At 39.0% G+C, this 22,971-nt stretch overlaps 3 protein-coding genes across 3 annotated transcripts; all 3 read right to left on the reverse strand.

Annotated features, from left to right (window-relative positions):
- Positions 1-2,393: 2,393 nt before the first annotated feature.
- On the reverse strand, positions 2,394-5,495 carry LOC107769740 (putative F-box protein At3g10240). The gene is made up of 2 exons (XM_016588980.2): positions 4,087-5,495; positions 2,394-2,701 (listed from the first exon to the last, which is right to left on the reverse strand). The coding sequence occupies exons 1-2, from the start codon at positions 5,295-5,297 to the stop codon at positions 2,665-2,667; spliced, it is 1,248 nt and encodes a 415-aa protein (XP_016444466.1). The 5' UTR covers positions 5,298-5,495; the 3' UTR covers positions 2,394-2,664.
- A 1,698-nt stretch (positions 5,496-7,193) lies between these two features.
- LOC107769741 (GDSL esterase/lipase At4g10955-like) lies at positions 7,194-8,653 on the reverse strand. The gene is made up of 2 exons (XM_075241820.1): positions 8,388-8,653; positions 7,194-8,299 (listed from the first exon to the last, which is right to left on the reverse strand). Exons 1-2 carry the CDS (start codon positions 8,522-8,524, stop codon positions 7,831-7,833), a joined length of 606 nt encoding a protein of 201 aa, XP_075097921.1. The 5' UTR covers positions 8,525-8,653; the 3' UTR covers positions 7,194-7,830.
- Positions 7,339-7,761, reverse strand: LOC142177936 (uncharacterized). Its single transcript, XM_075247007.1, has one exon. It carries the CDS (start codon positions 7,759-7,761, stop codon positions 7,339-7,341), a length of 423 nt encoding a protein of 140 aa, XP_075103108.1.
- Positions 8,654-22,971: the final 14,318 nt, after the last annotated feature.

A 22,971-nucleotide genomic window follows, 5' to 3' on the forward strand; every position in this document is an offset into this window, starting at 1 on the left:
ACCTTGTCTCGATTTGAGGACAAATAGTACATTCTCTTCCACCAATTTGACTTTTGTGCCCAGAATTTGGGACGCGGCATCCATTTCGGCATCAGCTCGGAAAAAAGGTTTTAAAACCAATTTTGGATTTTTTTGTAAGACGTAGTCCGGATATCTTCTTTTTCTTTCTAAGTGGGTGTTTGGACATAAGAATTATAAAATTTCAAAAAAAAGAAATGAAAAAAGTATTTGAAAAGTAGAGTTGTGTTTGGATATGAATATAATTTTGGGTTATTTTTTGAAGTTTTGTGAGTGATCTGAGTGAAAATTTTGAAAAATAGTTTTTTTGTAGTTTTTCGAAAAATCCTAAAGTGTATCTTCAAGTAAAAATTAAAATTTTTATGACCAAATGAAAAAAAATTCAAAAAAAAATGAAAAATTTCTTATGTCTAAATGGGCTCTTAAGTAATTTTAAAAACAACACAAAGCTTCTTTAAATAAACGGAAAAGGTCCAAAAATATCCTTGAACTATTCGAAATAGCTCAAAAATATTCTCCGTTTGTTTTTTGTACCAAAAATGTCCCTGTCGTTTATGTTTTGGCCCAAAAATGTCCCTCAACCGTTAATTTTGACATAAAACTGACATGACAGTCCAACTCGGTTAGAATTGCTTACATGGTCGTCCACCTAAGCAATCCATATGTGAAAATTATTTTTTCAATTTTTTTTATTTTTCCAGAACTTTTTAATAAAATATAAAATCAACATTTATTTTGAAAAAAGTCAAAAATCTCGGAAAAAATATTTATTTCGGAATTTTTTTAATTAAAATACAAAATCAACACATATTCCAAAAAAGTAAAAAAATTACGAAAAAATTATTCTTGATTGGGGTTTATGATTTGATTAAAAAAACTCCATTGTTCTCTTTTATGAATTTCAGAGTTATGTCTTTGAATGCTTTTGAATCCAGTAATAGAGTAGTTATGTCTTGGAACATTATCCCTATATAATTTCAACTCCATTCTTTAGCTCCAAAAAAAAAATATAACACACAACGTTTACAAGAAAAAAAAATTAAAACTTTATTTGTACAACAACAAAGACGTCAATTTCTTAATCCTAAACAAGTTGGGGTCGGTTATATGAATTCTAGATATCTATAATCATAAATTCACAAAAGAGAATAATGGAGTTTTTTAATCAAATCATAAACCCCAATCAAGAATAATTTTTTCGTAATTTTTTACTTTTTTCGGAATAAGTGTTGATTTTGTATTTTAATTAAAAAATTCCGAAATAAATATTTTTTTTCGAAATTTTTTACTTTTTCCAAAATAAATGTTGATTTTGTATTTTATTAAAAATTTCTGAAAAAAAATTCCGAAAAAATAATTTTCACATATGGATTACTTAGGTGGACGACCATGTAAGCAATTCTAATCCAGTTGGACTGCCATGTCAGTTTCAATGGCAAAACTAATAGTTTAGGGGCTTTTTGGGGCCAAAACATAGACGGCAAGGATATTTTTGGCACAAAAAATAAACGGAGGATATTTTTAAGCTATTTCGAATAGTTTAAGGATATTTTTGGACCTTTTCCGTTAAATAAATAAGCACCCTTTGAATAAGGTTTTCCTTTCCAAAAGTCTTTTCATAAGTGATTGGCCATTCAAAGTTTTGTGGAATGTACGCTTATATGAAATTAGAGTGCATACTGGAATTTTAGTTTACATGATTAGGTAGAGTGATAGTGATATTGAGTGTTGAATGGGTTAGCTTAGAGAGGTTAATTAAGCTCTTGCAGTGCCTATCACATCCCATAGCTTAGAGAGGTTAATTAAGCTCTTTGCTTATTTGTGATTGGATTTTTAATTACTTATTCAATCTTGTGCTTCATTGATTTTAATTGGGTGACTTCCAATTAGAATTGCCTGTATAATCTCGAATTGAGCTTGGAAAAGAGAAATAAAGTACTATGTGTTTAGATTGAATAATGAGAGATTAGACCAATTAGGACAGTAATTGCAGTAATTTGTGACCGATGATTAGAATATACTATTTTAACCCCGAATATTTGAGCTTGAATTGTGATTTATCCTACTTGTAGGTTCAGGTAGCAAGGGTAGATCAAATAAATCTTGTATGGGATTGGTGCCAACTTCCAGGTAAACGCAAGAGTTTGTAGTATATATATATATTTCATTAACATAATCTGTTCAATAGAAATGCACACTGAACCTTTTGCAGAAAGATGTGAGCTGAGCTGCCTACCTATCAGCATGCTATTATTGAGAGCCATTAAAACTTCTAACCAAAAAGAACTGCCTAAGGGAAGGACAGAAATTGAGTGAAAAAATCAAAAGGGAACATAAAGAGAGATGTTATGAAGGGAAAGAAAACTCCAAAAGTATTACACCACAAACATGAATACACCATAGATTAAAAAAGTAACAGTTGATAAGTGCAATGAGCGACAGAAATTGGTTAACAATCTGATCAACTAGTTAGATTATCAGAATTAGACCCTTCTACTGTAAACATCAAGGGGTTGTAAAACAGACCAGAAACTGCATACATGCTATCTCCCAACTAAAAAGACGTCAAAAGTTTTTTCGTGCCATCTCTCAGGTTAGCAAAAAGGGGGAAAACAAGGCATCTTCGTGCAAACCAGATAGCCAAGTTCACGAGAGGCTTGTCTCTACAAAGTCAAGGCAATCCCTGCATAGAAAAAATGTTTGTAAGTTTCTTATAATATCCTTAATGAGTTAAATTTTATTGATTTAGGGGGAAAATCCAACATAGAAGATGTATGAAAAAGGTAGAAATCCTAAAAGAAAGCATATTTCTTCACTGATAGCATCAACACTAACTGGAATATTAGAAATACTCCAAGAATATCTGAAGAACAAAAATAGTTACTAAAACTCCTACAAGAAAGCATGTTTCTTTACGAATAGCAGCATCCAGTCATCAACGCTAACTAGAATACTAGAAGTACTCCAAGAATATAGGAAGAACAAAAATGTTCCACTAATCTGTACAAAAAAAATTTGCACTCCATCAAACATCTCTATCTCTCTTTCCATATTGGCCCATCGTACTAAAGGAGCTACTTCCATGCTCTCCTTCTCTTAATCATTTTCATCCTAGAAGCACCTTTCGTACAGTCCCTGGCATCACTTAATATACTCCACACTATACAGTATATATATGTCAACAGATGCTAAAATCATGACAATTCAATTCATTGATCAAATATTGCTACAGAAATTAACCAAGGAGGAAACCAAGAGTTGTATAATTACAATGAAACTTCTAATACTTTCATCGGTAAAGAGGGAGGGAAAAAAGGGGCATTCAAGGAGAGTAGCTATTCCATATAGTCTTGATGTTGTCAAATGAATAACTGCAAGTATCTTGCTATTGAATAACTGGAAAAACAATTGTCTCGTCTTACTACTCACTCTGTCAAGGATCAAATAATGGTGAACACTTCCAAAAACAAGAAGACTAAAAGATTAGAGATTTTCTAAGTTTCCCTCGCTAAAATTTTTAAAAGGTATCATAGCTCTACAGTTTCTGGAAATCAATATGGTATCACTAATTTTCTGTGACAAAAAGACCTACTGTTGGCTTCCAGGTTCAACTTAAGACCAGGGAATACAATTCTCAATATATGTTTATCCTTTTATTTTTAAAACCAAGAATCTTCCACAAGATCAATAGAACTCTTTGGACCAATGTTTTCTTAATAAAGGTGATATCCGGTCAAGCTTGTGTGTATCTCAACTAGTCAACAGAGCAGTTTGTTACAACCCACAGGTACATATGATGAACTAATGCTATGGAAAGAAGCTAGAAACAGCAGCAACGCACAAGCATCTCAACCAATTGCATAGAAATAGAAATACAGAATTAACTAAAGTAATCAATAGAGTAAGTTCTCATAGTAAATTAATGCATCAGAGTCAATGTGCTTAGTTCACCAAGTGCCTGTATAACACATACATGTGCACATAAGATAAGAAAACGTCTGAAGCAATGACAACATGTGGACAATCAACACAGAGCAAGATATAGTAGTTATAACGCAATCACCGAACCTTATGAGGTTTTGGCGTGCCAATTTATCTTTAGCTTGCTTCTTAACTGGTAGCATCCCTCCGATCAGAAGTAGGCTCTCCAAATAGTTGGAAATCTCATATGAACCCTTCTCAGCATTATCAACACTCAGTTTGGCTTTAACTGAACTAGTCACTGGATCAAATAACAACAGTCCATTTTCATTCTCAACAACAATGTCACCATTCCTCAAACAGCCCACAATTCTGTCAAACCCGAATATCGGTCCAACCTTGCATTTCTTACTCCAACCATCTTCTTCATCCATTACCCAAACACTAATATAACATTCGTCTCTTTCCTCCCGAGTTAACAAACCAATAGAATCATCTATGGCCACAAAACGTTGATGCACCACCTCTCCGATTCCTGGCATAGGTAACTTCTCTAATACTTTTTTACCCACATCAAAGCGCACCAACACCGTACGCAACCCAAATTCATCAGTTATAAGAGCCAACCAATAAGGAACCCCTTTAACTATCGCGAGGCAAGTATAGGAAATAATATTACAAACCAGGTCACATTTCAGTTTCTTCCATCTGAAACTCTTGGTTGAATACATTTCCACATGGTTGGGGACTGTAGATGATGGCGCGACACAAAAGATTCTCAATATCAAGATATCATTCTCTTGGGGATCAAAGGCCAATCCAATGGATACCCAACAGTTCATTCTCTTATCGGGCTTGTTCCCCAAAAGGGGCACCATCTTGGACTGCCTCATAGCTGGGTTCCAAAGGGTAATAACATCACCCGAAGCTTTCTGAAAAAGGCAGACAATGCCATTGATAGGACCCAAAACGACCGTATGAGGAAAGAAGCAAGGATGCGGGCTGTCCAGTTCCACAACTGATTCTTCAAGTGGGTTGTATAATGAGACTACATGATCAGAGGTCTCGTAATGGCGGGTGTGTAGAAGAATGGATGAACCGCTGCGCTGTAAAGCAGAGGAGTGGCTGGAATGGGCGGCGATGAAGTTTGGTTTAGAAATGAGGTTCCGCCATGGCTTGCAAACGCACCTGAACCGTAAAAGGGAATTTACAGGGAGACGAGAAAGGATATTAGAGATGATTTCTCTTGGGAAAATGCAGTTGCATGTTGGGTCTGGAGCTCTGCTCTTTGTTTTCTTAGAATTCCCTTTCCCTTTCCCTTTCTTCTTCCCATTTCCTTTGCCTTTAGCTGGCGGCATCTCAGCTGGGAAGTGGCCGGAGGTTGAAAACGATGAATGCTTTTGTGAAATGGACGTACGACCAACAGCCTAGTAGGGTTTTGAGGGCTTAAAAAAAATCAAGAACACTTGTCTGGATTATATTGGGATATTCCAGTTAATGTTTGTTTAAGAATGTAATAGTCGAAAGTACCTAAATTAATGCAATATCTGCAATCTTTGTCTCGATTTGAGGAAAAATAGAGTACTCTGCATTTTTGTACGACCAAATTGTCTTCTGTGTCCGGAATTAAGGACACGGCAAGTCGTCCAATACCAACTCTGAATTTTTTTTTAAAATTATACGCCTTATAACCCGTTTAATCTTCTGAGAATTATTTTTTTTTTAAAAGTACTTTTGACAAAAAATAATTTATGTTTGGCTAATTAGTTTGAAAAATACTTCTGAGCAGCAATTAGTGTTTGGTCAAGTTTTAAAAAAATGTTTCTAAGTATATTTTTCTCAAAAGTGCATCTCAAAAAAGTATTTTTGAAAAGAAGTTACTTTTTTTTGCTTCTCCAAAACTGTTTCTGCTTATCCTCAAAAACACTTTTTTCCTTCCAAAAGCTTGGCCAAACACCTCAAATTTTTGTCAAAAGTGCTTTTGGCAAAAAAAATATATATATTTTTTGCAAAAAAAAAAAAGCTTGACCAAACAAGCTATTAGTTTGGATATCTATTTTTCCTTTCTAAAAGTAATTTTAAGAACAACACAAAGCTTCTTTAATTAAATACTCCATTATTATTTGAATATGGTTTTCCTTTCTAAAATTTATCTTAAATGGGTTCGCTTCGAGAGGCTAAGCTTGGGCCATGACAAGAATAGTGATTAACCCTTTCGCTTATTTAATCCCTACCCTTCTGCATATAAACTAAAAGTAACTACTATGTTGGTTTACATTGTAGTATTCGAAATGAAGGAATTGAGTGATTTTTTCTAGTATAGTAGACAGACCAATTTGATTTGGAAGTAGAGCAATGTTATTTGTTTCTGCTATTTTCTCAATGTTTTTGGAGTTATAAGATATCTCTACTCTTCTTTCTTTTGAAAATTGTTACAAAAAGGGTTTCATGATTTATTTATTTTTTTAAAACACACAAGAGATGCAAGGATTTAAGTATTGTTGCAAATTAAGTAATTATTGGTGCTTTTATCTAGGCTTTGATTAGTTGAGTTTATCGTACACCAATTAGATTGAGAAATAAGGGCAATATGATCAAGAAGACAGAGGGAAATCTTGTACTAGTACATCTCTTCGAACACGTTTAAGAGGAAAAGAGGATCAATTGAGTGAATTTACTTTATTATATTCTCTATTTTCTTTAGGTTCTGGAATAAGTAAAAATTATTTCCTAGAAAAAATATCCAATGGTAGAGAAAGCCTCAAGTAGCTGATAGCTTGTTCTGCTGAAGTGAAAGATGAATTTCCTAAACTTTAATACAGAAACACCCACATTATGTTAAACTAAGCCGCAACGAGTAGTGCTCTTATCTTGACAGGCCAAACAGATTGCTGAATCAGATTGATTGTTCTGTCATCTGTGCATGTTTTAACCTGGTTTTGACTTGACACTGCATTTCTCCATTTTTTCTTTTTACAAATACTTGCTTAGTAGTTGAATGTGCAAAACATCTATTTTTAATGTCATTTGGTGCAAATATGCTTGGCCCCATCATGTACTTAATCAAAAAAAGACACCTGCTGTTTTTTGGGTGATGATAAACAAGAAGAAATTGCTATGCTGTTAAATTTTCTAAAGTTTTCAGATATGGTTTAGCAAGTCAAAATGTATAGGTGGTTAATCAATTCATTCATAAGTCAACGCAGAATCTCAAGCCTTACAGTCTTGTAATTTAACATTTCAGTCTTTACCAGTCCAAATGCAAGTACACAAGCCATATCACTATGAACCTAATGGTAGAAATACATTTGTTGTCCTCTATCCACTTTTGGAAGATAATTTGAAGAAAAACTGTCAAGGGCTGAGAATTCCATTTAAAGACTCTAGCCTTGAGTTTGTTTAGGAGCTTGAATTAATGGCGAACAAGGAGTTGAGCTGTCTACTTATCAGCATGCTATTATTCAGAGCCATTTGGAGTTCCAAGTCATCAGACCACCATTGCTGCAGCCTATGTGCCTCAAGAAACCTCTGCTTTCCTTTTGACACCACAAAAACCTTTACTCCAGTTTGCCTGTTTCCATGTTTTGCTTCTTTCTCCTTGTTACCATTGAACATATTGTTCTGTCCTCCATCCGGGTAATTATAGTAGTAGCAGATGTAGTCACTTGTATTAACATATAAATAAGGCATAGGCAGCATTTGCTTAAGTTCTGAAGTTATTCTTGATTCTGTAGCTTCTAGATTCTGTGAATTAGAAAGAAGCATTGATTTGAACCTTTTCCATACAAATCCAGCTTTCCCACCCAAGATTCTCAAACTCATGGCCAATGAAACAGATGGTGGATTGAAAAGATGTGCCTCTATATAAGTTCCATCTGCAGCTAACGCCTTCTATACCTCGAGAGCAAAGCCAGCTCCTAACGAGTGCCCTGTGATGGCCACATTCTTGCTTCCTTGAATATTGATGATTGATTTTATACCGGTTAAAACCCTGTCAAACCTCAAGGATCCTTTGAGACTTTCCCATGTTAGGTAACGTAGATCATCCTCGATATCTCTCCTTATTGTGGGGTTTCTCAAAAGTGTTCCTCTGATGGCTAATACAGACTTTGGTGCACCGGTTGGTCTTATAGGTATAAAATCAGCCAACGCTGCCGCTTGATCCCACTCCAAAACTGCAGCAAATATGGAGCCATCTCTTTCATCTACAAGGACTTCAACTAGTTTGTACTTAAAAGGTGTCCACCACTGTGATGCAAGAGCAGTTTCTATGTTCCTATTTTCTTGCCTGTCAAGTTCAAGCAAGTATACTGCTTGTACAAAGCAGGCCATCACTATTCTTTTGTAGCTTTCATCTTTCCTGCACGTTAGTTTAATAAAGACATCATTATTAGTAGTACAAGGAATTCAGAGCGGAACGAAGAAATCAAGGAAAAATGGTAACTAACCAACTGGAGCTGATGAGTTCTCTCCAACCAGGAGAAGAAATATGGCGAGGTCCCAATACATGGAATGCCTTGGGATGGTGCTGAAAAGAATGGTTTCTTTCCATGGACATTTTTCTGAAGGACCAATATGTGTTCATTTGTGCACTTCTTTTTCTTGTAAGATCTCTTAATTAGGTGTACATATAATATGAGAGGCGACACTTGAGAGACCAGCCTTCATAAAAGAGAAGAAACACTCCTCCCAAGGCATAGAAAAATGAGACTTGAGGTGGTTTGGGCGGTCACTTTTGCTTTTTATATTTGTGAATGGCATCGGATTCCAGTGAATTTGTTTGGGGAAGGGTTCTTCCACAGTAAATTCAGCCTGGTGCACTAAGCTTCTGCTATGCGCGAGGCTATTGTACACAGACTTATCCTACAATTTTACAAGAAACAGTATCTACGGCTCGAACTCGTAACCTCCTAGTCACATGATAAAAACTTTACTAATTAGGTCAAGACTCTCCTTCACACTATATGCACACATAACAGAGGGAATTGGATATATATATACTTTTGCACTCATCATCTTTTAAGTAATGGAAGGTACAAATCTACTGTGAAAGAAATGAGAGATAATTTCCTAATGTAAGGGTGGTGTGGTGGAGGGAGGGAGACTTCTCCTTCGGATCAGAACTGTCAATTTTTTAACTTGGTCTATCAATACAACTTTAGTAATTGATGTCGTTAAATGTTTTTCTAGATAGGGGACATAAAACTTAAACGACAAATTGAAAAGGATAGAGGGAGTGTTCGTAATTTTTATAGTTTGCGCTAAAAGAGGCAAGTGTTATTTTGTGCTTTAAAAAGTACAGCTACCCTTGCTAAAAAATAGTCTAGCAACAAGGAACCTATGCTTTGAATAGTGGACGTCGTTGGTCTATTCTAATTCCTAAACATCTGCTTACAAAAGAATCTGATTCTATTTTGCGCTGAATGACCTAAAAGAAACTAGCATTATGCTCTTGGAATATATCTCTTTATCCCCCTTGTTATAGACACACACATATGTAGAATTACAAGAGTTTATACCTGTATACGGTCGAGATCGTATGCCTTCGACCTATAGGCTCGAGAGATTGTCCAAAGCTTGAGTTCAGGTAAGATCGGGTTCGAGCTCGACAGATTAGATCTAAGCCCGAGGACGGTGCCCCAAGATAGGAGTGCAAGGTATACCGCAGTTGAGTATACTCGACCCCGAAATTGTACCGTTATGAAATTGTAACAGAATGAGCTAGGTTCCTGCCACGTCCCCAAGATCATGGCACAAATCCCGGAATAGAATTGTACGATTCTGTACCAGGCGGTTAGACAGCTGTATCAAGAATATTCCTTACTGTAAATAGAAATATACCTTATTTAGGGTTCCTCTGTTATATAAAGGGAACCCCAATCATTTTGTAATATGATCTAATCATTGAAAAAAAATATACTCTCTACTTTTTGCCTACTATTCATTAGAATTGTCCTTTGCATTTATTGTTCTTACTTTATTGCTCTTAATCCATCTTGAGGTCACTAAGTTCGAAGTCACTACTGCTGAGTAACATTGGTTTGATTCACTTGTTTCTTTCATTTCTACTTCAATATTTCTTGATTATTAATTGGTATTGAACTAAATCACATATCTTTAAAATCACAAATCAAATTTAATTGTTACTCGTATTTTCGAGGTAAACAGTTTGGCGCTCACAGTGGGGCTAAAGATAATAGTGATTATTTCCTTACTGATTCTCATTACACACGTTGTTTTTACACTTTTTCTTGTCAATTTTTTTTTATTCTCACGCTGAAACATGTCCAACTCACAAAATGCACCTATTCATGACAACGAAGGTCTTGGAGAAAACAACAATGCAGGGGTCGGTGTACCACCGATAAACCTAGGGGAAGTGCCAAATATGGAACCAGTTGATGTTAGTTCACACATTGCTCTAAACACGGACTTAGGCACATACCCCGGGGGGAATGTATGCAGGGAAGCCCGATCTAGTAGCCAAGGAGCGCAAGGAATGGGAGATGGGGGAATCATCCTCTAGGTGATATTCGAGATGATGCAAGCTCAGTAAATCGACATCGCCCAACTTCAAAGTCAGAATAAGACTCTGAGTGTAGTTGAACATGAAACGCTCAACGTGCTGAACCAGCGCTAGAGAGGTCAAACAAAAATGACTCGGGGACTGACCCTACTATCATGAGGATGCTCGAAGAGCTCACTAAGAGGATCGAGTCCGGGGAAAAGAAGATTGAGGACAATGATAAAAAGATGGAGACTTATAACTCCCGTGTAGACCAAATACCGGGGAACCTCCAGTTTTGAAAGTTTTAGATGCCAAAAAGTTCATACAAAATCCATTCCCTCAGAGCACAGCTCCGATGCCCATTCCCAAAAAATTTTGCATGCCCGATATACCCAAATATAACGGGACAACCGACCCCAACGAGCATATTACTTCATATACTTGCGGGATCAAAGGAAATGACTTGAATGACGATGAAATCGAATCAGTTTTGTTGAAAAAGTTTGGAGAAACATTGTCAAAAGGAGCCATGATTTGGTACCATAACTTACATCCTAACTCTATTGATTCATTTGCTATGTTAGTAGACGCCTTCGTGAAAGTACACGCCGGGGCCATAAAGGTGGCTATGAGGAAATCAGACGTTTTCAAGATAAAACAAAGGAACGACGAGATGTTAAGGGAGATCGTGTCTAGGTTTTAGATGGAAAGAATGGAATTACCGCCGGTCTCTGATGACTGGGCAGTACAGGCCTTTATGCAGGGATTGAACGAATGGAGTTCGATTGCATCTTGACAATTAAAGTAGAACTTGATCGAATATCCAGCTGTGACATGGTCAGATGTGCACAATTATTACCAATAAAAAGTCAGGGTTGAGGACGACCAGTTGGGAGCCCCTCGGGTTTAGTTCATCCTAGCAGGTTGGCAGCCAAGCCCCTGAGGGATACAGACTGGGAATCAAGATTCAACAAAGAATGGTATCAGCCATATGTCGATCGGAGGAACACGGCCCGAGCCGTAACGCTCCTCGGAATGATCGGAGAAACAGTCGAGGTCAAAGTTCTCGAGTACTCATGAGTAAGAACGGGTTCGATAAACATACCAACCCTGCAGAGGCACCTCGACTATCAGAGTATAACTTCAGCATAGATGCATCTGGGATTGTGTCGGCTATTGGGAGAATCAAAGACACCAAGTGGCCGAGGCCCATACAAACCGATCCTTCTCAAAGGAATCCGAACTTGATGTGCAAGTATCATGGAACACATGGTCATAGAACCGAAGATTGCAGGCAGCTAAGGGAGGAAGTAACTCGATTGTTCGACGAAGGTCATATTCGAGAATTTCTTAGTGATTGAGCTAAGAACCACTTCAGAGAGAGAAAGATACAAGAAAAAATGAGCAGGAAGAGCCACAACATGTAATCCATATGATCGTTGGCGGAGTCGATATCCTACAAAGACTTGTGTTCAAATGTACCAAGGTGTCAATCATTAGGGAAAAACGGACTCAGAGCTATGTGCCCGAGGATGCCTTATTGTTCTATGATGAAGAAGCAGAAGGCGTACCTCAGCCACACAGCGATGTCCTGGTAATTTCTATCCTTTTAAATAAAATTCAAGTTAAACGTGTTTTAGTGGATCCAGGTAGCTCAGCAAACATAATCAGATCGAGGGTCGTAGAATAACTCGGCCTGCGAGATCAGATTGTACCTGCATCCCGGGTCCTAAATGGCTTCAACATGGCAAGCGAAACAAAAAAGGGTGAGATTATCCTACCAGTAAACGTAGCCGGGACCATACAAGATACAAAGTTTCATGTCATCGAAAGTGACATGAGGTATAATGCACTTATCGGAATACCATGGATACACAACATGAAGGCAGTGCCTTTAACTCTTCATCAGATGATGAAGTTCCCAATAGAGGATGGAGTAAAAACGGTCTACGGAGAGTAACACACCACAAATGAGATATTTTGCAGTCGATGAAGTAACACCGATACCAGAGTCGTTGACCTCGGGAAAGTCGAATGCCAAAGCTAAGCAAGCAGCCAAATAGCAATCACCGCCTCCAGCCTCGATAGAATTGGAGCAGCAGGTAATCAAAGACGAAGAAAAGGATTTTTTCACTCCTCAAACCTTCATCATTCCCGAGGATTCCGATGCAACTAAGTTAACGATCGAGGAACTGGAGCAAGTCATACTGATCGAATACATGCCCGAGAGAAAGGTATACCTGGGAACGGGATTAACCCCCGAACTTAGGAAAAACTCATTCAATTTCTTATTGATAATATGGATTGCTTTGCTTGGTCCCATTTAGATATAACAGGGATTCCACCGGAAATAACGACAAACCGGCTAAGCCTCGACCCTAGGTTCAAACCGATAAAGCAAAAAAGGAGGCCCCAGATCAAGGTGAAGCACGCATTCATAAAGGACGAGGTAACCTAACTGCTTAAAATAGGGTATATTCGGGAGGTAAAGTACCCCGAATGGTTAGCCAACATAGTTGTAGTTACTAATAAGGGAAATAAACTTAGAATGTGCGTAGATTACAAAGATTTGAACAAAGCGTGCCCAAAAGACTCTTTCCCACTGCCCAACATCGATCGTATGATCGATGCCACTGCCGGCCACGAGATTCTAACTTTTCTCGATGCCTACTCCGGGTACAATCAGATTCAGATGAACCCAGAGGACCAGGAAAAGACTTCGTTTATCACTAAATTTGGAACTTATTGTTACAAAGTAATGCCCTTTGGGCTAAAAAATGCAGGAGCTACATACCAACACCTAGTTAACAAAATGTTTGAAGAAAAAATAGGTAAAACAATGAAAGTTTACATTGATGATATGTTAGTTAAGTCCCTGCGTGCAAAGGACCATTTAGCTCATTTGCAGGAAAAATTCAAAATTTTGAAGAAATACAACATGAAGCTTAACCCAGAAAAATGAGCCTTCGGAGTCGGCTCGGGTAAGTTCCTCGGCTTCATGGTATCAAATTGAGGCATCGAAATTAACCCCGATAAGATCAAGGCCATCGAGGATATCACGATCATGGATAGTGTGAAGGTCGTGCAAAGGCTAACAGGGTGAATAACTGCTTTGGGTCGATTCATTTCGAGGTCATCAGATCGAAGTCACAGGTTCTTTTCCTTGCTCAAAAAGAAAAAGGATTTCGCATGGACCCCGGAATGCCAGCAAGCCTTAGAAGAATTAAAGCGATACTTATTGAGCCCGCATTTGCTTCACACCCCATAGGTAGATGAAAAACTTTACCTGTATCTGGCAGCATCCAAGATAGCGGTAAGTGGGGTACTAGTTCAAAAAGAGCAAGGTACGCAATTTCCTGTTTATTATGTAAGCCAAACTCTAGGAGATACTGAAACCAGATACCCTCACTTAGAAAAATTAGAACTTGCATTGACAAAACGCATCTAGAAAACTAAAGACATATTTTCAATGTCATCCCATATGTGTATTAACCACATTCCCCCTTTGAAATGTTTCGCATAAGCCCGAGCTATTGGTCCGGCTGGCCAAATGGGTCGTTGAACTTAGCGGGTACGATATCGAATATCAACCCCGAATGGCCATCAAGTCTCAAATTCTAGCTAACTTCGTGGCCGATTTTACACCGACCCTTGTACCCGAAGTGGAAAAAGAACTCCTACTGAGTTCGGGAACATCATCGGGGGTATGAACTTTTTTCACGAACGATGCTTCAAATGTGAAGGGGTCTGAGCTTGGCATTGTCTTAAAACCACCTACGGGTAGTATTATTAGATAATCTATCAAAACTTCTAGGTTGTCTAATAATGAGGCCTAGTATGAGGCCATGATTGCAGGTCTCGAACTAGCCAAGAGATTGAGAGCAGAAGTCATTGAATCCAAGTGTGATTCACTGTTGGTGGTAAACCAAGTAAACAAAAGTTTTGAAGTTTGTGAGGATAGGATGCATCGATACTTAGACAAACTACAGGTAACGTTGCATCGCTTCAAGGAATGGACCCTGGACCATGTGCCTCGAGAGCAAAACAGTGAGGCCGATGCACTTGCCAATTTGGGATCCTCGGTTGAAGAAGATGATATTGTCCAGGGGACTATCGTCTAGTTATCGAGGTTTGTGGTTAAAGAGGGTCATGCCGAGATAAATTCAACAAGTTTGACTTCGGAATGGAGGAATAAGTACATCGATTATTTGAAGAATGGCAAAATCCCATCGGACCACAAAGAATCGAGACCCCTGCGAACCAAGGCTGCTAGGTTTACATTAGATGAAGATGGAACGTTGTACCGAAGAACGTTTGATGGGCCATTGGTTGTATGTTTAGGGCCGGAAGACACCGATTATATTCTATGAGAGGTCCACAAAGGTACTTGTGGAAATCATTCCGGTGCCGAGTCTTTGGTTCGCAAAATTATTAGAGTAGGGTATTACTGGGATAGCATGGAAAAATATACTAAGGAATTTGTCAAAAAATGTGATAAGTGCCAATGATTTGCACCGATGATCCATCAACCAAGAGAACAACTCCACTCGGTCCTATCTCCGTGGCCTTTCATGAAATGGGGAATGGATATAGTCAGCCCTCTACCAACGGCCCCAGGTAAAACTAAATTTATTTTGTTTATGACTAATTATTTTTCTAAGTGGGTGGAAGCACAAGCCTTCGAGAAGGTTAGAGAAAAAGAAGTTATTGACTTTATCTGGGACCACATCATATGCCGGTTCAAGATACCTGCCGAGATTGTATGTGACAATGGAAAATAATTCATCGGCAGTAAGGTGACAGAGCTCCTCAAGGCACATAAAATAAAGAGGATATTATCAACACCATACCACCTAATTGTAATGGACAGGCTAAGTCAACAAACAAAACGATCATTCGAAACCTAAAGAAAAGGTTAGATGATGCAAAGGGAAAATGGAGAGAAGTTTTACCCGAGGTCCTATGGGCATATCGGACAACATCAAAGTCTAGCACAGGCGCCACCCCCTTTTCTTTAGTATATGGCTCCGAGACCCTCATCCCCGTTGAGGTCGGAGAACCCAGTGCCAGGTTTCGACATGCATCGGAGGAGACAAATCACGAGGCCATGAATTTTAGCCTCAAATTATTAGATGAAAAGCAAGAAACAGCGCTTGTTCGGATGGCCGCGCAGAAGCAAAGGATCGAAAGATACTACAATAGAATAACCAACCTTTGATATTTTGGAATCAGGGACTTAGTTCTACGAAAGGTCACCCTCAATACTCGAGACCTGAATGAAAGGAAACTAGGACCGAATTGGGAAGTACCATACCGAGTCTTCGGAGTTGTCGGTAAGGGATCACACAAACTAAGCACAATGGAAAGCGAACAACTGCCAAACAATTGGAACATATCGTTACTCAAACGATACTATTACTAAGGTATGAATGTATCTTTCTTGAATTTGAAACTAACTCATTGCAGGTGTTCGATTGAAGCTATCGAAGGCACATTTTTACACGAAGGCCTTAGGTTTTAAATCATGCGTTGCACTCTTTTTTCCTTAGATCGGATTTTGTCGCAAACGGGTTTTATCGGCAAGGTTTTTAATGAGGCAACAACTATGTTCTACCTAAGGAGAACTCAACAGTATCCAAGGCTTCTTTTCAATCAACCTAGAATACTGGGGGGAATAACCCTCGGAGGTTATATTTTTAGGAAAATACTTTACTTCATGCCAAAGAGGACCTCGATAGGAGAACTTTGTAATGGTCCAAATGGTCAGATGAACTGTGTCCATATAGAATGGTCGAGCCTCGACGGCAAAACATATACACATGTCACAATTATTTGAAGAAGCATTTTGTTTATATCAAAACCACTTTGTGTTTTAAAAAGATGTCTACTATTATACGAAGCTCTACACTTATAATCCTACGGGAAACGGCTCAAGAGCCAAAACGCAAATATACACACGAATACTCGGGGACTGTCATCGACAGTCAGCACATCCGAGTCATCAAAAACTCAGACTCATAAGACCTCAAAGAGGCATCCCCTCGAAACAAAGGCCAAGGCCAATATACTCGGGTACTAACTTTTCGGACAAGTTCGAAAAGTTATCGGGAAACAAGTCCAAGTGACATACTCGAAGGCTACGGCCATATTAAAGACTACGGTCATATAAAAAGGCTACGGTCAAAATAATGCGGCTCAGAGATGTCCGACTTCCGCCATAAATTAAAGGCCTTCAAACACTTTGAAAAAATCAGTTAAACTAGGCTACCCTTGGAAAAGCAAAAAATAAAGGGCTTCGATAAAATCAACCCTCGAATGATTTAAAGGCTTCGATAATATCAGCCTTCGAAAAAGCCTCAAGAGGTATTCAATTATCATTACACAAACAAGTTACTAATAAGTTCTGATACGTCGAACCCTCGAAAAACCCAACGGGTACAAAAAACACATGCTAAGGCATACAAAAAATTTTACTAAGTCTTTTAGCCGAAAAGAGGGAAAAATTATAGCCACTTTGGAGGCCGAATTGGCCCAACTTAAAGAGCCTAAGGGCCTATATATAAGAGCCTAAGGGCCAACCTAAAGAGATTAAGGGCCGATATATAAGAGCCTAAGGGCCAATTTAAAAGAGCTTAAGGGCCAAAATATATATAATTCGAGACCGCGGACTTAAGAGTCACATTATTCCGAGCTCGCACCGAATTGATTTAAGCTTAGCTATAGGAGGTATTATGTTAATCAATAAAAAACCTAAGGCTTTACTATGTTCTGAGTCCAGTATTCGGACTGATCATTAGAGTTATACAACAAAATTTTCCACAAATAAAGACGGAAAGAAATTCAACACAAACTGAAGATAAAGCAAAGGGGTTATTTATATTCACAAAAGATAATTTACAAAGTACATTTGCAATGCCCACGAAGGGCCCTTGCATAAAAGAAAAGAGAACCTAATCTATTTCGGGGATACATCCCCGGAAGCGACGTCCTCAGGAACTGCACTTAGGCAGCTTTATCTTCGGGAACCCCCTCTTCCTCGGAGGCACCTTCTTCACCTTCCCCATCCCTAGAGCCACTCACAGCATCATCGTCATCAGAAGAGACAAGAAACCTGGTATCGATTTCCCGTGCCTTTGCTTCGGCTATCTCTTCAGCAAGGTCGAATCCTCGGGCATGGATTTCTTCGAGAGTCTCCCTCAGGGCTTGGAATTTGGCCAAATCATTACTCCGTTTTCCCGGTCGGAGGCCTCCCTCAGCTCCGCTTGAACATCCTCAGAATCTCTTAAGTACACGGCGATGGTCTTATTAGCCATGACCTTCGTCTTCTCAACTTCAGCCTTAGCCTGTGAAGCTTCAGCCCGAGCTCTAGCAAGCTCTACCTCTAACTCCTCAATTTTCTTGGCCTGGGCCAAACCCTTCACTTTAAGGCCTCGGAGTTGAGTTTCAGCCGAGGTCAGTTGGGCTGTAACAGCTTCCTTATCGGCAGCGAGCTGATCCATGTTCTTTTTCCATCTATGGCAGTCAGCCCTAACTTGATTAACCTCGCCCCGAAGCTGCCCAATCATATACAACTTCTACTGCAGCTGAGACATCGAAGTATTAGCCTCCGAAGTATGGCCAAGAAGGCCATACTCTGTTAAAATTATAGTTACCTGCTCATCTAGCTCGGTCTCATTTTTTCGAGCTTTGGCTAATTCAGCCCAAAGGTCCTTAAGCTCTTCCTCCTTTTGGCCAAATAGGATCCTCAAGGCTTTCTCTTTACCGGAAACCCTCCTAAGCTAGGCCTCACATTGGCTCGCTCAACTCTAAACTTAGTGATGGCCTATACATTAAATAAAGATATGTCAGTCAAAGGAAATGAAGGAAAGAAAATGTTACAACAATGAAAGCTAACATTTACCCAAAGGAGGAGACGTTGAGCCTCTTTGAAGAGGGTGGAAGCATCATTAAGGTCAACAGCATCGTCGACTCTAGTGAAACAGCCCCGAAAAGGGTCTTCCTCGAAGACATTGCTTGGTCCAGGTGTTCGCAAAGCCCGAGCGTTCTTTATGGTCTCGTCGAAGTAAGCTGATAGAGATGGAGAGTGAGCTATTGTCACGGCCCCGATCTCCTCACTTGGGGAGCTCTGATTAACTGCAGCCTTCTCAGCATTTATCCCCTCAGGTGAACTTATTGAAGGAGAGGGAATGATCTCAATCTCAAGGGACTCAAGGGCTTTGCCCAAGTCCTTTTCTGAAGCTTCTCCACCATAAGATGAAGTCTCAGGTTCAGAGGGCTTGGTGGCCTCGACTGGTTTCCTAGTTCGGGGTACCAATGTCTTTTCTTCACCCTCGTTCTCTTCATCTTCTAGGCAGTGAGTGGCGGAATCCAAATCCGCATGTACAAGTTTCCGCCTCGGCTTTCAAGTAAGTGTCCCCTCATCCTGTGAATATTCGGGCTTTGAAGCCCTTTTTATTTTGATGTCCTTCCCCGATTTCAGGATCGAGGATGCAGTCTTCTCCCCAGGCAGGGTCGGCCTCATTTTAGAGACGTCTCCGATGCCTGCACAAGTAAATATGAATGAGTTGACGCCACCAATAAATAAAAAATATCCTAAACCTGGAAAAATCACTTACCATGATGCTTGGCCTCCCATTTGCCCCTCAATAAATCACGCCATTTGTGCTCATCATACGAGGAAGTCGCAGGAAACTTTTGGACCTAGCCCTTGAGGTCGGGGACATCGTGAGGTGTCCAAGCAACAGCTATAGAAAAGATAAAAATATTATGAGACGCGGAAGCTGAGTATATATAGATATTAGGAAGAAGGACTCCACTTATGATTAAAATTCCATCTCTCCGGGAACGACATTTTGTCCCGGGGATGACATCCAAAGTCCTTATTCTGGTTAAGCGACTCATCCATCCTTGATCTTTGTCTTCATCGTTGCTAATAAAGAAGGCTTTCTTTGTCCGACGTTGCATCTTGATGGGCCCTCGGAATAGCTGGGGCTGATACAACCGAATAAGATGGTTGAGGGTGAATTCCAACCCCTTAGCCTTTCCGAAAAAGTAGCACAGCATGATCATGATACGCCAAAAGGAGGGATGGATCTGACCGAGGGTGACCTTGTATGTTTTACAGAAGTCGATCACTACCGGGTCGAGGGGACCCAGTGTGAAGGAATAAGTGTAAACACTTAATAATCCCTCCACCTGGGCAGTGATGCTCTCCTCGGGGCCCAGGATCTAAACCACGACCTCCTTCCCCCAGCCACAGTCCCTCTTCATAGCTTTGAGGTACTTCTCCAATATCAAACTAAGATATCAAGATGCATGCTCACATCGGCCTGGGATATCATGGGGATTCTCGATATTGAATTCCTTTTTAATCACGCAAGGGCCGGGAGTGATTTCTTGAAGAGTCGGCGGCACCACCATTTGGCCAGACGGGAGGTGGAAGAAGATGATGCTTTTTCTTTTTTGGGAACCGTTTTGGAAGTTTTAGCCATAATTTTAAGCTAAAGAAGTACAGACGGTAGCGGAGAATGGTGTTTTATGGGAACTTGACGTTTTCCGGCGATTAAAGGGGCGGTGGAATCAGATGATCAGAGAAAGATATGAAGAAGAGAAAGAATTAGAGTAAACATGATGAAAAAGTAAATTCTTTATTCAAAGGAGTAGCCTTGTATTTATAGAAGGGCGACGACGGTTCGGTGGCACTAGTGGTTGACCAGTACTAGCATGCATTTAATGTTTTGGGGAAGTAGACCGACGGGATGTTTCAGTCACTTCGAATGCCTGCATCACGGGGATGACATCATCATTATAGACTCCGGGGGATCGAGGTTCAAATCGTTTCTTATCATCTAACTCTAAGAAACGCGGGTGACTATCTATGTACGGTCGAGATTGTATGCCTTCGATATATAGGCTCGAGAGGTTGTCCAAAGCCCGAATTCAGGTAAGATCGGGTTTGAGCTAGACAGATTAGACCGAGCCCGAGGATGGAATGCAATGCCCCAAGATAGGAGTGCAAGGTATACCGAAGTTAAGTATGCTCGACCCCGAAATTGTACCATTATGGATTTGTAACAGAATGAGCTAGATTTCTAACATGTCGCCAAGATCATGGCACAAATCTCGGAATAGAATTGTACGATTCCGTACCAGGCAGTTAGACAGCTGTATCAAGAATATTCCTTACTATAAATAGAAATATACCTTATTTAGGGTTCCCCTATTATATAAAGAGGACCCCAATCATTTTGTAACATGATCTAATTATTGAAAAAAGAATATACTCTCTACTTTTTGCCTACTGTTCATCAGAATTGTCCTTTACATTTATTGTTCTTACTTTATTGCTCTTAATCCATCTCGAGGTCATTAAGCTCGAGGTCACTACTACTGAGTAACATTGGTTTGATTCACTTGTTTCTTTCATTTCTATTTTATATTTCTTAATTATTAATCGGTATTGAACTAAATCACATATCTTTAAAGCCACAAATCAAACTTAATTGTTACTCGTATTTTCGAGGTAAACAATGCCTTAATGGGTGATTTGGAATATGTAATAGGATTGAGTTAGAGAAATGTCGTTTGCCATTTTTGAATGTCCTTATATTAAGAACTAGTTTTTTGACACGTGCATTGCACGTGGACCCATTACTATTGTTTGACCAAAAATATAAATTTTGATTAAACTGATTAAATTTTTATGATGAGGGGTTAATCTTAGTTAATAATAATAACCTATGACCTATAATGATTAATGAGAATAACGTAGAGCAACGCTATCAGAAGATCAAATGCAAGGAGAATTTAATGTTTTTCGACCATTAATGAGGAGTAAATAAAAAGCAATAAATGACAATAAATGACAGTGAAGTAAATAAAGGGAATGTTTAACCCAATATTGAACAAGGTGGATGATTCCTCCCTGTGAGAATGATGAATGATAGATAATGGTCAGAATGTTAGGACCCTTCTCGGATCTGGTAGAAAAGGTGTAGAATAATAGAAGATCAAATCTCTTTAGAAAGGTAATATTTGTATTCTATCTAGAGAGAATATTTGCTTTTCATATAGTGTTCTTATCAGAGAATACTACATGTTTATCACCTGATCTCTCTTTCTATTTATAAGGGACATAGCCCCCAATTAGCCCTAAAAGTATAAATAGAGAAAATTCAATGAAATATTCCCTCAAAAATCCTGTTACAAAACTAGCCGTTACTGCTCCTTCTGACACTTGACCTCAACCATGATCGACACTCGGCGGTGAGTTCCATTGGTTATTAGTCGACTTCGGCCAAATTACTTTCAGTAATACCACTTCATGTCGAATTCTTAGTTTGATTTTGACCCATACATTTAGCCTTCCACTTATCGAGGTCGTCTCTCAAATGACCTCGATAAGTGGACTTCGCTAGTCATAGTTGAGAAATTTGGTGGGCAGGTGATAAGTAAGGATTTTGACTAGTTATTAGCACCTTTTAGCTTTCTTTTTAGTCCAAAAGCATTTAATTGTGTTCCTAAAAACTGATAAAATATGCTTAATTGCAGGAATATTGGAAATTGAACCACTAAGATAAAATTCAACTCAAGAAGGAGTGATCTGAACTCAGGGACAAAAACAGGCGTAGTAGCCCAAAGTGTGCACCGCAGAATATCATCTGCGGCAGCATATTGTGAAGACAAACTTATTAGAGGACTGTGAGAAGTGCGGTTCGCACATGAAATGTGTGGCCAGAGAAGCTAAGCTAGAGCAAAAGTTCAGAGAGTTTTCATCTAACTACGTCTCAGCAAGGGAGAAACAGTTATAACCAAACTTGTTCCAACATCTAACTACCTCAGCTAACACCAATACTCAATCATAAGTAATTTCCACGATAATAATCATAATCCTTGCTCAATACCGAGAATCATCAACTCAAGCATCCGTAGTATTTTTAATAACACAATAAATTACAATTTAAGATCACGGTCATGCTCGACACCAACGTATAGATACTCGTCACCATGCCTATACATCGTACTCAACAAGAAACAAGTAGCAAATAGGACGCAACTCCTAATCCCTCAAGCTAAGGTTAGACCAAACACTTACCTCGAACTTCCACGGCCAACTCAAGCTCAAACACCGTTTTTCCTTTTGAATTCGGCTCCAAATCAATTGTATCTAGACATAATCGACTTAATAACATCAATAAATGCTAAACAATCCAATTCCAATGCTTAATTATAGCTTTCCCATCATTCTTCCCAAAAAGTCAAAAATTGACCCCGGGCCCGCTTGGTCAAAACACAAGGTTCGGACCAAAACCCTATCACCCATTCACCCACGAGCTCGAATATATAATTAGTTCCAATTGACCCCAAAACATGGTCTAAATCACAATTATACAAAAAGCCCTAACTCTACCCAAATCCCTAATTTTCTATCCTTAAAAACATGATTTAAGCCTAGAAATCTAATGGGTGTTAATGGAAATTGAAGAAAATGAGTCTAAGATTACATACCTATGGATTGGTGGTGA

This window comes from Nicotiana tabacum, chromosome 3, assembly GCF_000715075.1.
Source record: "Nicotiana tabacum cultivar K326 chromosome 3, ASM71507v2, whole genome shotgun sequence".
In the NCBI taxonomy this organism is placed as follows: domain Eukaryota; kingdom Viridiplantae; phylum Streptophyta; class Magnoliopsida; order Solanales; family Solanaceae; genus Nicotiana; species Nicotiana tabacum.